The sequence below is a fragment of the Cicer arietinum genome, chromosome 7 (genome assembly GCF_000331145.2).
Source record: "Cicer arietinum cultivar CDC Frontier isolate Library 1 chromosome 7, Cicar.CDCFrontier_v2.0, whole genome shotgun sequence".
In the NCBI taxonomy this organism is placed as follows: Eukaryota; Viridiplantae; Streptophyta; class Magnoliopsida; order Fabales; family Fabaceae; genus Cicer; species Cicer arietinum.
Window position 1 is genome coordinate 11,211,510 of NC_021166.2, and position 14,469 is coordinate 11,225,978.

The 14,469-nt window shown below is 31.1% G+C and overlaps 3 protein-coding genes across 9 annotated transcripts in view; all 3 read left to right on the plus strand.

The window, feature by feature from the left end:
* The first annotated feature begins 911 nt into the window (after positions 1–911).
* Positions 912–7,698, plus strand: LOC101493421 (uncharacterized). The gene is made up of 15 exons (XM_004516768.4): positions 912–1,205; positions 1,271–1,448; positions 1,546–1,603; positions 1,698–1,737; positions 2,273–2,326; positions 2,458–2,570; positions 2,653–2,718; positions 2,810–2,961; positions 3,338–3,398; positions 3,491–3,555; positions 4,085–4,189; positions 4,691–4,766; positions 5,878–5,990; positions 6,537–6,596; positions 7,176–7,698. The coding sequence occupies exons 1-15, from the start codon at positions 1,118–1,120 to the stop codon at positions 7,279–7,281; spliced, it is 1,335 nt and encodes a 444-aa protein (XP_004516825.1). The 5' UTR covers positions 912–1,117; the 3' UTR covers positions 7,282–7,698.
* A 1,910-nt stretch (positions 7,699–9,608) lies between these two features.
* Positions 9,609–12,046, plus strand: LOC101493092 (uncharacterized). The gene is made up of 2 exons (XM_004516767.4): positions 9,609–10,544; positions 11,641–12,046. Exons 1-2 carry the CDS (start codon positions 9,847–9,849, stop codon positions 11,645–11,647), a joined length of 705 nt encoding a protein of 234 aa, XP_004516824.1. The 5' UTR covers positions 9,609–9,846; the 3' UTR covers positions 11,648–12,046.
* A 1,034-nt stretch (positions 12,047–13,080) lies between these two features.
* Positions 13,081–14,469, plus strand: part of LOC101500647 (copper transport protein CCH) — a 7,046-nt gene continuing 5,657 nt past the window's right edge. The window contains exons 1-2 of one of the 7 annotated variants that reach the window (XM_027331360.2): positions 13,081–13,336; positions 13,630–13,705. In XM_027331360.2, the coding sequence (XP_027187161.1) occupies positions 13,268–13,336; positions 13,630–13,705 (145 nt within the window). In that variant the 5' untranslated portion in view covers positions 13,081–13,267. Of the gene's footprint in view, positions 13,337–13,623; positions 13,706–14,469 lie in introns of all 7 variants that reach the window. The other 6 variants (XM_027331361.2, XM_004516791.4, XM_073363710.1 and 3 more) reach the window with 6 other exon arrangements.

Here is a 14,469-nt window from a genome sequence, read left to right on the forward strand (position 1 = left end):
TTTCCCTTTTTGTTGTCTTTCAATTTAAGTATCCCACTATCTGAAGTTGTAAAATCCATACGAGTTTGAGAGGACAGGAAAAAAAAGGAAGAGTCTCAACTATAAAAGAGAATAAAAGAGAAAAACAGTTATAATTGGAAATTTAAAATCTTAGAAACCAAACTACCCACTACCACAAAGGAGAAATCTTGAAAAGATTGATTTTTTTGTGGCTAGGAAAAATTTGTGATTTCTTTTTAGTGAATCTAGATTAATTTTTCGTTTGTGTCTCAATGTTGTGCTATATATTTGGGGAAATATCATATACGTAGTGCATGTGGCAACAAATAATAGAGAATAACATAATGAATATTGTTTTTTTAAATAAATAAAGAAATGGCTGAGAAGATCTTATGAGTTTGAAACATATTATTGAAGTTTTTTTTTTTTCACATAAAAGAGTTTTTTTAATATAATTTTGAATTTGTTGTTATTTTAGTCTCTATCTAATTAGATATACATAAAAAAATAACACATCATACAACTATATACATATACATGTCATCCAGTTAACAAAGATAATATAAAATTAACGTTCAAAATTAAAGTGATAAATGTTTGAATAAATCAAAAACTGCTTTGAATTTTTAAATGAATCAATTACTAAAATGACAATGTTCTACTTAATTATAGAAAGAAAAAAAAGATAATTTACTCATTTTTTTTACATAAAAATAAGAAATCTAATGATAAAATTTAAGTTATGTTGACTAAATTTTCCGGCCGGATAACATCTGCATGACAATATATATTTTTTATAATTAAATTTAATGTATACGCAGAAAGTTTAAAAAAATAAGTTTACAAGGAAAATATTAAGTCGGTTAAAACCAATAAAGATCTAACAGTGTTGAAAAATGATAAAGCTAAGAGACTAATTTTGTTATTTTCAAAATAGAAGGGCCCAAATAATCGGATCGTGAAACTTTGCGCCAAAAATGCATTTTAGGTAAACAAAAATTGTTCCCAATCACTTTCCTCCATACTAACATTAACATACCAAGGTGCCGCGAGTTTTTTCCCGGAGAATTTCCTTTCTTCGCCAATTTGTTGGAGCATTTTGGAATTTTGATGCGAAATGGGAACTCGATCAAATTTCTACAAGAACCCGTCGATCACATACAATAAACACTTCAGTCTCTCTTCCGTTCTTCAGAACCTCCAAGGTTTGTTTCCAATCTCTCTCCTCATTCCATCTCTCTCTCTCTCTCATCAATTTCCTAATCTTCAGCTTATAACATCGTCACCGGCAACGTTACTTCCGACGACCAATCGCATCCCGCTCCCACCGCCTCCCTCAAACGTCGCCGCCATTCCCAGCCACAGAAGTCCCGTCACAATCACCTTAAGGATGACGTTGAAGATGTCCCTTCCTCTATGTCCCACCGCGATTACATTCAAAAGAGAAGGTAAAATCAATGTCTATGCAATCTGCAATCTTCGACGCCTTTTTTTGTTTGTTGCTTTTTGTGTATTCGAAATTGAAAATAAGTTGTTGTTGATCAGGAAAGAAGTTGATTCGTCTAAGAATAGTGAGCGAGTTGAATTGACTGAAGATGTATTGGTAATTTCAGTTGCTAGAAATTGGATTGTGTTATCTTATTTTTTAAGCTTGCTCTTATGTCATTCTTTTTCATGTTTTGCTTTTTCTGTGCCAGGGAAACCCTAATTCTGCTATCTCCTTGGTGGACTATGCAAGTGAGTTTTGTGAAATTTTCTCTCTAACTTTAGTTCAGTAATGCCAATGTTTTACGTTTTTTAAACAATTTTTATATTATCGTGGATAAAGATAAACATGAAATTCACAATTATATAATCTAACAATTGACATTATTATATAGAAAGCCATGGGATTGATTTGACTAATGACTAATGAGAACCTTCAATCCAAAAGTTAGTTTGATGATAAAAAATTCAACCCGAAGAAAAGCTATTTGATGAATAAAATGGTTCAAGTCTTCTATATATGCATATGAAGCTTGGAACTGATATTCTTCATTCTCTTAGTAATATTATTGTTACTATCTCATTGTTATTTGCTTTGATACTTCTGAGTTATTTTTAGTTTTTGGGAAGAAAACATGCCTGTTAGTTTTTCCTGGGATAATGAATAGTTTCATTAGCTGATACACAGATGCTTCCTGTCTAAGAAATTTTTAATGAAAATATACTATTAGTTGATAATCTGTATATGTGTCTAATAATTTACACAATCATATTTATGCACATTTAGGTGATGAAAGTGCTTCTTCAGAGTGCGAAGAAACTCATACTCTTCCAAACTCTGGTCTGTTTCCAAATCTGCAAGTTTAAACTTCTGCTTTTGCACCTTTTGAATTTTTTATTTTATTTCCTGTTTCCGTTTTTCGATTTATTAAGCAAAATTTCTTGTCTCATGGAGTTGAATGCTTTCTTTAGGTCACAAAATAGAATTTAATGGAATCAAAAGTAGAAATGAGCAGCGATTTCCTGTATCTGGAGAGCCTGTTTGTCTTATATGTGGAAGATATGGCGAATATATATGCAATGAGGTTAGTCATACAATATAAATATTCACTTCAACTTCTGCTTTACAAGTTTTGCGTTGTGTATTATATTTTCTGGCTTTTGTAGACAGATGATGATGTCTGTAGCATGGAGTGCAAAAATGAACTTTTGGAAATTCTTAAACTCAATGAGGTAATTTTCTGTAAGTTTTTTTGTCTAGAAGTTCCTGCCATTCTAAGTCCTAAACAGTAAATATCATCTTCTTCATTCATAATGCTTATAGGGATCCTCCCATGACCAAGCTAAAAATTTCTCCTCATCTGGCATTAGTGATTCCTTACCGCTGTTACCGGTTCCTGTCTTTAGTGATGATACCTGGGATTATAATCGACATCGCTGGTCAAAAAAGAGATCTAGTCTTTCTACTTATGAATGGTATGTTTCTCCATCAAACACCTGTTTGTGCTTATAGAATTTTGACACTTCTCTCTAGTTTTTCAAATGGTTTGATAGTGAAATAAAGAAAATAGTTTAGTATGTTATTTTCTGCATACTAACTGATAGAGCTACAGAATACAATATGGGTGCATATAATCAAATACTGACAATTTTGGTTATATGTTTCTTGAATATATCCTTATTTCTAGACAGACTTTGGAAAATGTGAGAGTGAGCATTGTGAGTGTCGAGATAATCTGAAACTGTGATTTTTGGTGAATTCCTGCACATGTTCTAGAGCCATGCACTTGTGAAAGTATACTTCCCCCCTTTCTGCTTTGGTCTATGGTTATGGGTTTTTATTTTATTGTAGTTGGAAATGTCAAAGACCTGGGCACCTAGCTGAAGATTGTCTAGTAAAGGGTTGCAGTGAGGTTTGTCATCAATGCTATTTCTGCATAAAAGTTTACCTTTTTTATTTATTTTTTATTTCATAATGATTATTACTTTATTTTTTACAATCTAGACCACAGTGGGAGGAAGTAATAGATCTAGTTCCATTCCAAAGGATCTTCTTGGACTTTATAGAAGGTTTGAAAGTTTCTCTTTACTTCTTTCTTATCTTGGCAATTCTATGTTCCTCGTGCTCTAGTTTTATTAGAGAGTTTCTTTTATCCCCCCATATGTTTCTAAAATACTGTGTTTCTGTCCGGAAGTACATATCTGGAGGGCAAAAAAATTGTGTTTCCGGATGTATACTTCTGAAGTGTATTTGGGGGATTGAAGAAGAAGCTCTCTTTTTATTTTATCATTCTCTAGCTTGATACCAAGCCAAATACTATATCACTCTTGGTTTACTAAAAAATTTCTGCAGTATTTTTTACCTTTTCTCTTTTCATCCAGTCTTTCTTCTCATTCAGTTGATATTCTAACTCGTGTTGTTTATTCTACTGTTTTATATATATTTTTATGCTTTGAATGTTCTTTATTAAATTCTCGGAAGAGAATATTTTGTTGAATGATTATACTTTTTAAGTGGGTCAACATTTATCTGCTCTGATGTGAATATTACCTTGGAAATGAAGCAAACTCAACAGATTTGGTTGACTTTTTTGGGCAGATGCAAGGAGTTTGGTAAAGACTTGTTGGCTTCAAACTGTAACGCATGCCGCAGCTCATCGAATTTGGCAACATGCATCGATTGTAGTGTTGTTCTTTGTGATGGGTAAGCTTAAAATTTATACTCTGGATATGCGTCTCAGAATTACTTCAAGTGACAATGTAAAGCAGCATCTATGAATTTCTGTACACACCCTCTTTTTTCAAGTATATTACCTTGAATAATTTTTCGGCGGGGAATCTGGAAACTATCAACGTATGATTATAATCAAGCTTAGATTACCATCTTTGTAAGAATGCCGGCTGTTGATGCTATGCAACAATAAATAAAAGATATTTTTAATTCCCATGCTGAAACAGTTCTGCACTTTTGAATGACATAATAAGCAGCTTTGGCTGTCAAATTATTTATGTGCTTGTAGTTGGTGTCTTTGTTGGTGCTAATTTGTAATTGTGGAACATAAACTAAAGCACAAAAGTAATGCATGGATGCAATCATAGATGTAAAAATTACTATGCAGTCTTCCGTGATCTTTTTGACCTCCCACAGGTGACATTTTTACTGTGTTTTTGCATTCCAATGAATTCTAATATTCCTATATTCCAGGGCAGGTCACTTGGATGATCATATAAGAACACACCCTTCCCATCAAAAATATTACTCACACAAGCTAAAACGTCTGGTGAGTTCTCTCATTTAAAAGCTTTGATTGAATAACAGCTAAAGTTTCACTTTATTTATTATATAAATATGAATGCATTTTAACATTATCTAACATATTTGAAGTTAAATATTGTATTAATCTTGACCGTGAAAGATTTTATCTACAAATATACTACAAAAACAACAATAATCAAGTTTTTTCCCACGAGATGAGATTGGCTACATGGATCAATTGATGTCAAGAAGTCCAATGATGTCTTTGTGCCAAAGATTAACCATTTACTTCCAAATTTCTCTTAATCGTATGGCCTATGATTTTGTCTTGCTCTCACTTCGTCTCTAGCTATCGGACTATCTTCCATTTCATCAACCCTCCTTACCGACGTTTCTAGTATTCTCCTCACATGTCCAAGCCACTTAAAATGAGACTCAACAATCTTTTTTACTTTCTCATTAATGGAAGTCATAACTCCCCTTTCAGATTCTTACTCCCAGCTTCATGTTGTATACCAAAATTCTGCCTATGTGCATAGCATAGCTGATCACAATGACAAGTCCAGAGAAAAAGAAGGACTGTGTTAAGCCGTTGACACTTGACAACCAACATATAACCTTGTCAAGCCTTTTACAGCATGGGTCAATGGCAGTTGTTATTGTTGTCTTCTTTTTCCTTGTATTTTTTCTAGTCTTTGCAGATACTTGCCTACACATTTTAAATTAATCTCTCTCTCTCTCTCTCCAAATTAATGCTTATAAGTTATACGGCTTGGGCAATCCTCATTTTTTGAACTAGCTTTTGAAGCTCAACTTTTAAGATGGTATCGGAGCGTATCTTAGATCTATTACTCGACCACCTGTACTTTTCTATGAGAGAGGAACAGAGATATTCCCCATAAACCATATTACACAAGAGATACCACCCAAGCAGGTTGATGTATGCATATAGGGGTGTTATGTGTAACACATATTTGAATGACAAACTTGTTTCCCCATCCTACAGCTTATGAACTCATGTCAACCTGTGTTGCTATAAGATGTTTGCATATACATTTTTACTGTGACAGATCTTTGATTGACAACCTTATTTCATCCTACAGCTCATCAGTTCATGTCAATTTGTGTTGTTATAGGTTAAATGCTGCAAGTCAACTTGCAAGGTCACTGACATCAAGGATCTCTTGGTTTGTCACTATTGCTTTGATAAAGCCTTTGAAAAGTTCTATGACATGTATACTGCAACATGGTAACTATCTTCAATTTCTCATATCATTGCCTCATCGATTTACTTTCAAACAATGTGGTTGTATAAAGTGTATTTCTGCATTGAATCATAATGCCCTGTCATGCATGTGAAGTTTGGAATAGTGCCATTTTTTCCTTTTATTTCCTATGCTTCTTGAAGAACATCTAAGGTCGAGGGACGTCATAGCTCAACAATTGGAGTTGTTATCGTGGGATTGAAGGTCACGTGTTCGAGTCGTGGAATCAGCCTCTTGCAAATGCAAGATAAGGCTGTGACAATATAGATCAGGAATGGGTCAAACCCTATTGGACCCTGCTAAGGTGGGAGCCCTATAGCACAAGGTTCCCCCTTTTTATTCAAATTTTCGTTTGGACTACAAAGACCGAGTCTTAAGACTTTTGGTTTAATAAGATCATAATATCAGTTGATCGATATTTAACTTTGTTATCTACTCTTTAGTGTTTTTGTTTTATGTGATGTCAACTTTTGCCCCCCTTCTTTTCTTATTAGATTAATACAGATATGTTATTTGCTTGTCATATGAAGGAAAGGAGCCGGGTTTTCAATTATATTGGGTTCTATATGCTGTGAAGATCACTTCACGTGGTAAGTATTGTCTCTACTTCTAAACAGGAGGTGTTTAGTTCGTTGGTATCTTAAATGTCCTGTAATTTTAAATGTCTGGGCTGTACGATGCCAGAATATTTACAGTGACTGTGTTTGGTTACATGTCTAGGGATATTTAACCGAGTAATGCTACCATTTCCTATTTTTATATAATAAGTCAAATTATAATTGCCACCCCAAAAATTTGTTTTAACGTGATGGCAATTTTCATCATAAAATAACTTTTCATTTTTTAATTTGTAACTTTTTCATTAGATCATAGAATTATGCTTGTGTTTTTTGTTAATTATGTAGAATCTGCTTGGCTTGAGATTTTTTCCACATGAATAATTACAAAATTATCGCCTTGTTTTTATTTTGTTTTTTCTTTCAAATATTTCTATGGAAAATGGTGATACGGCATAGTTTTATTTCATGTTCTTTGCTCATTAAATTCCATGCTAACGGCATTAGAGGGCTAGGTTTCACCTTGTCTTTATCTGTCATACATTTTGAACCCCTCATTATTTTAGTTTTCTGTGTTCCACTCAAATAAAATAAAAATCTGCCTTGATACAGGCACAGGATGAATTGTTTGAATGCAGATGCAGAGGGAAGTGCATATATTGTAAAAAGCAATGGCCACAAAGGCAAACGTACGCAACTTAGTGATTTCATTTTTTGATGGTTGAACCACTTTGGTCCTGAGTTTTGATCGACATTTTAAAATTGCTCTTCAAACGGAATCAATGGATAATGGGGTGAATACCTTGCTCAGTTCCCCGTTTTTTGAGACTTGACTGGTGGAAATTTTAGACGAGGCATGGTGAAATTATAGATATTGTTGAGAGAGGTCGAGCTTCTTCTCCATTGTACTCAAACATGTAGATCTTGTTGAGGTTGGTTAAAATTATTCAAAGCCTAGAACTAGGAGCTAAATTATCACATTTGAAGTTTCACTTGGGTTTTTGGCATACTTTGGATGTGTTCTTTTTATCATTGTGATTTGTTACCATGCTTTTGTCATGAATGTGTATATATTTTACATCAATGAACATTTAGTCTCTTATTTGTGAGGAAAAAAGTGTCATAACCCAAGGCATATTCATTGTATTATATTTTTTGATCAAGGAGAAAAGGAAACGAACAAACAAAAAAGCAAAACAATATCTTAAGCGAACAACACCAAGAGAGAGTGTGATGCAGCTAGGGGGCAAAAGGTCTAAGACTTGAGAACACCATCAAAAGAGGCAACATGTTTAGTAAGTCAATTTGCACACTCATTGCTCTGACGAAGAATATGATGAAAGGAAACAATTCAATGTCGACCTAGAGGTTGGAAAATTTAATTAATCAAAGGCAAATAAGGTTGAAGTAGCTAAGCATCAAACATGATTAGTTCAAGAACAAAATAGAATTACGAATTAGAAACCTTTAGGAAATGAAATTCAAAAATGTCAAAACAATTTTGAAAACGAGAGGATTAAAATAGCCGAGGGAAAAATCGGGAGTAAATTTGTGGATTAAAATGGTCTTGCTAACAAATGTCTTGAGACTATGTTTGGATTAAGGCATTTGTTAAGTAATTAAAAAGAAATAAAAGTGATGTTTTATTTAAAAAATTATTAAAATTTCAAATTTAAAATAGTTGAATGCATCAATTTCAAAATTATATTTATATTTTTACGGTCCGTTTGAATGCATACGATATGATACAGTCAGATACAATCATGATATAATATAAGGATATGATAAGATTATCATATGGTGATAAAATAAATATTTGTATTTAATATATATATGATAACATTTTATTTTGTTATGTATACATCTTATTAAAATAATATATATTATATTTAAATAAAAAAAATTATCATTGTGAACAATTATATATTAATTTTTTTTAATTAATTTATTAGATTTAAATATTATAAATCAACAACAAAATACTAAAATATTAAATAAATAATAAATTAATTTTATATTTAAAACCGTTAACTGATACTACTAAATAAATAATTAAAAAAAATTAAAAACAAAATTATGAGTAATTAAATAATTATATTTTATTTGTTAGAATATAAATAAAGATATGATATATATTATATGTAAATGACAAAAATATCTTTGTAAACAAATTATATTTATTTTACAATTTCAATTAATTTTATATTTTTATAATTTTGAGTACTAATTTATTGAACTATATAAAAAGGTAAAACTACTCTTGTGATAAAAGCAAATAAATAAATAAATTATTAATATTTTAACTAGAGAAATATGATACAATAAAATTCTAAATTAACTTATTATATCATATTAATGTATCAAACACTAAATTCAGACATGAAATAAATACGTTATTCATATTTTATCTCTGATCATGTTCATCAAACTGATATCTTGACAAGTGCACTTATTAAAGTTGATAACTAAAATTAAATATTAGTCAAATAACAATTAATTATAAATATATATATAGTTGATTGTTGTAAATATTTATTTATTTAATTTAATATTTATATTTTTTTGTTTAATTTTTGTTTTATAAATATTTTTGTTTTGTTTTTACTCTTTATTATTTTATTTTAATTATTGCAAAATTCGTTTTTATTGAAAATACTATCTACAACAATTAAATTTAAACTATATACATCAACCTTAACCACGCCGCTTTTGTTTATATTGTTTCAAGAACTCATTTTAATTAAAAATAAACTACTGTAAATTGTTTTTTATATTATCAATTAATTACTATTAAATTATTAAATATATTTAATTTTATCATTATTAATTCTAAAGAGATACACGTAAATCAAGTAACACCTAAAACTGTTGCAACTTAGAACAATTAAACTCAGAAAACAATTTAAAAGAACTTAAATAAAAGAGCAAAGATAAAAAAAAAGTTAAAAAAATATTTAACCAAGAATAATTATTAAAGAGCAAAGAAAAACAATAATATTTAATTAAGCCAAGAAAAATTATTAAAGTAAAAATATAGACGTCTACAACGGATGCGTAATGACGATTTGACGCTGCGTGTTCTCATTCTCAGAGGCAATCGCCATCGTCTTGTTCCTTCTTCCAGTTAGGGTTAGCAGAGTATTCACTTATAAACAACAGAATACCACAAATTCGTCCGTTTCTTCAATTCAGCATCTCCGAAATCAAAATTCGTAATATCCTTCATCCTTTGAATTTTGCAATTTCTTCCCGTTTTCGGTCGTGAACCGCGAAGTAATTAAAAATGGGTGGACATGGCGGTTTGAACATCCTCCCTCAAAAGCGTTGGAACGTTTACAATTTCGATAACAGAGAGAAAGTCCGTCGCGACGAAGAACAAGCCGCAAAAGAGGAACAACTTAAACGCGAACAATCGCGAAGGCGCGATACTGAGTTCCGTCTCGAACGCCTTCGTGTCGCTCGAGGTATAGCACCCACTATTCAGCCTCGTGAATCCGAATCCGAACCCGAACCTAAAGCCGAACCTGAGACCGTTCCCGAAGCAGAAGCCGGTGACTCAGGTCACATTAACCTCTTTGAAGGAATTAAGATTTTCGATCCGATTCGAGTGCCTGAGAGAAAGAGTGGTGATGAAAGAGAGGAATTGAAGAAGAATAAGAAATTGAAGAAAGAGCATGGAGATTCCGTTCGTGTTGTGGGTCCTGAAGATGAGAAATATAGGTTAGGTTATGGTGTTGCAGGGAAAGGGGTTAAGTTGCCTTGGTATCTTCAAAAGCAGAAATTGAATGATGATGATGCTGTTGGTGATGATGTTAATGGTGAAAATAGTGATAGGAAGGGTGAGAAAAGGAAGAAGACGTTGGAAGAGTTGAGGGAAGAAAGGTTGAAAAGGGAGAAGAGAGAAAAGGAAAGAGAGAGGGCATTGAGACACCAGAAGCAGCCAAGTCGTGGAGATTTTTATGGCGGCGACAGATACTACAGGTGAAATTGATTTTTTTTTGCTTTTGATTTCAGTTTGCTTTTTGTCAAGTCTTTCATAGCTGGCGGTAATAAGCTACAATTAATGACGAATAGTTAGAGAGAAACCAAATTCAAATTCTGACTAGATTAGTCTGTGGCCAGACTTTACTAAAGTGTCGGCCAAACCCTGGAATATTAGGGTCCGTTTCTTTGTGAACTAGAGGATTAAGACAAAAAGAAATTATTTCACAGTAACTTCTGAATTTTGATGTGATTGAAATTTTGAAACTGTATTAGAACTTAGAAGATATGTAAATTTTGATTTAATGGTCTTGTGTAATTAAGGAAGGATATGTAAACTAATTAAACAAAGTGGTTTTGTTTTCTTTCATGAAGTTATTTCTTATCTATTATTGGCTATTACTGAATTGATTTCCGTTGGTTGTGATTATTATTTCTTCCATGTTTGTGCTTGGCAGTTATCTGAAATTCTGAACCAAAACTTATTAGGTTATGTTGTTATATATGTTGTTGGAACTCTAGTGAAATGTTTAATATACAGTATGTTTTTTCTGGTTTAAATGTGCCATTAACATCTGACTATAGTCCTCCTGTGTTTAATTATGTGATTATAAGGTGCATAATTACTCAGCCCTTGCATGTTCTTAGTACTAAGATTGTCACAATATGCAGTAACCCCGTGTAGGCCAATTGGTTATGAAAATTTGGTACCCTCTGATAATTATCTGTAGAAGATTCCGTTCTGTGAGTTTAAATGTTTGATTGTGATACAGTGTTTTGGTAGAATTTTATTTTAGACTACTGCCACTTAATATTACAGATTATTGTTTAAAATACTAGGTATTTTAATGAAGGATTTTTAGCAACTTTCCAGTTTTCACAGAAGAAAGTTTCTTTGTGCCACTTTGGTACACCGTTTTTAAAATACAAGTTTTACTGAGAAATGGTGATAGTTAATTATTCTCAAAGCTCAAGATTTGAGTCTTATTATTCATATGTAATATATATTAATTGATTAAGTAATACATTTTAATGGATTGATTTCTTTGTATTCATTACTGTGTTTAATGAAAGAGTATATTCTATGATTTTACAGGAGATGATTAAGGGTTCTGCACTTCGTGATCTCCCAGGACTTTTCCTTCCTCATATGGGATTCATGCTGGCTACATTCTCGAGAAATTTGCGCTAGCGTTTTCTCCCAACCCTCCTCTACCTCATTAAGAATATTGTGAAATACAGAGTGGTTTGATTGCTGGATGAATCCGCTTGACACTCGTAGCTGTGATTTAAGTCCTTGTCCTGTAATGTGGTCAAAACCAAATGCTTTACCTAATGAAAATAAAGAGCTTATCTTCAATTTTTTAGATTTTATGTTTGGTTTGGAGTTTATTAAGCTTGTACCAGGTGAATTGTATACTGAACAAAGTTTTAATCATTGCCATGTATATGAAAGAAATAATCTTTTATTAGAATAATGAAACTGTTCAGTTTGACAAGAATATCTGAATGCAGCTACTTTGTCGATATTCAAAAGCCTTGTTGTTGACATACATAATAACTTTCCCCTTTGCTCTATGAAGAGAAATTAATAACGAAAATGGGTAAAATAACTTGAGAAGTACATGTTTCAGGAATAAATGGTTAGCAAGCTGCTCCATAAGTATCAATTAAATTAATGACAACATCTAAATTGGTTTCTGGTTGGATGCGAAGAGAAAACGCATTGAAATGATGAAAAAGTAAAGAAAGTGAAAAGGAATAAGTGGATTTTATATATAGTATATGGATAGAAAGAAAATAAATTAAAGTGAAAAAAAAAAATGAGTCGATTTTTTTATGTTGAATATCACATATAAGAGATTTATAAGATGGATAAAATTATTAAAAATGAAACTGTCTCAAAGTTTTCTTTTATTTATTGTCTCACATGATTTTTTCTACACAATTTAAACTTTTCTTTACTCTTTTTCGTGAGTTTTTTATGGTTCTAGGAAAATAAGTTGACCTCATTTTTAATTTAATTAAGACAAGATTAAGAAAGAAAAAAGCTCATTTCAAGAAATATTTTGTTTGACCAAAAAAACAATATTGTCATGTAATTCGTTCATTTTCTTCGCTTAGCCCATTTTCGGGATTTACATTGAAGGCTCTAGGCATTTCGTACATGTCAAATTCTACAAGTTTACACTTTTGATTTGTTCAATGTTACTTTCTTTTCTATGGATATGTTTATTTATAATGATTTGGAAACACATTGGTAAACAAAATATAACATTATCCATTCTAGTCTTTTATTGCTTATATCACATATAACTAGTATTTTAATACTTCCATTAGTTCTATTTGGTTTAAACTTAGATACATCTATCACAAAGCGATTACAACAAGAAGAAAAAAAATACATCTACACTACATAATTTAAAACCATAAAATTAACACGTTTATTCGTTATAAGACCGGGTAATATCAAACCTAAAAGTCTACTGGTTGAATTTAGTAGTAGCCTAAACGTGTCAAATCTGCAGGGAGGACAATCTCTTATTTTTAAATTTATTTAAATGCTAGGCAAAGTATTTGTTATGCCAACCTTTGCTAGCAATTTCGATGAATAATTCAAAGTAGACCCATTTGAAAATTGTTTATCCAAACATGACATAATCAAACTAGATCAATTCCTAATACAACAAGTTTAAAAACGAGGGTAGACAATCATATGAGCTATGGCCTCTACAAATGAAAATGATGATAACCGTTCTCTTTTATATTTGAAGAACTTGACACTACCCTCGGTAAGTTTTACTAACACTATATTCTCTTCAACTCAATCTCTATGTATATAGTTTTAATCCAAATCTCAATATCTCTCATTTGACATTTGATTATTTAATATTTTATGTGCTTAATAATAGTTAATATGAAACATAATGTTTCTCGTGTTTTATTCTCCCTTTATTTTTTTTTCTTGGAACTAGTGAAACTAAAGTTTTTAATACGAGTTAATATGATATATCACAATTTTGATAATTGAAATTGTGTCAAGTTCAATTCTTTATATTGTGTAATGTTTTTTAAGCAGTTTCAGGTTGTGGTGATAGCAGCGAATATGGGTTGTAATGTTTGTCAAGGAAGAGTATCCAGAGTTGTCTCAAAAATGACTGGTAAGGTTCTGAACTTTGTTTTATCTTTTAACAGAAAAATGTTTATTTATTCTAATTTCAAGCACAAATCTAATATTACTTTTGTAATTAATTATGTTATTTATTTAAAATTTTGATTATAAATACAAATGATATGCCCTTAAAGTGTAAAAGTTATACACTAATATCTAATAAAAATTTATTAGTTTGCTATATCACTTCACTTTTATGAAAGTATTTTAAAATTAGTGGTTTGACAAAAACAATATATAATTTATTATTAGATGTTAATGTAAGACATTGTCACATTGTTAAGAAGAGGTGGCAAGGGAATTGATGGACACAACCTCTATCCCCAGGAGAAATTCATACAGCGGATAGTATTAATGAATATATAAGTAGGAATTTAGAGTTTTTTCTTATGAATATAAAAGTAGGAATTTAGAGTTTTTTTTATGAATAAGAATTTAGAGTGTAAAATATAAAAACATCATACTATATATTTTCAATGTAACTAGTTTATATATATGTTTGCCATACTCTTTTTTGGTATGTCTTGTTTATAAATGTTTGTTATACATTTGAAATCCAAAAAAAAATTATCAATATTTATTTATAGAAATGGATTTTTTAGATATAAAAGATGGATTTGCATAATAAACTAAATTAAAAATATATATATAAGCCACATGAAATTTGCTAGAATTTGTTACAATTGTGAATATTTCTAAGTGATGCAGTTCAACTGGTTCGACAACATCTTAGTAATCAGTTGACTTCGTCGA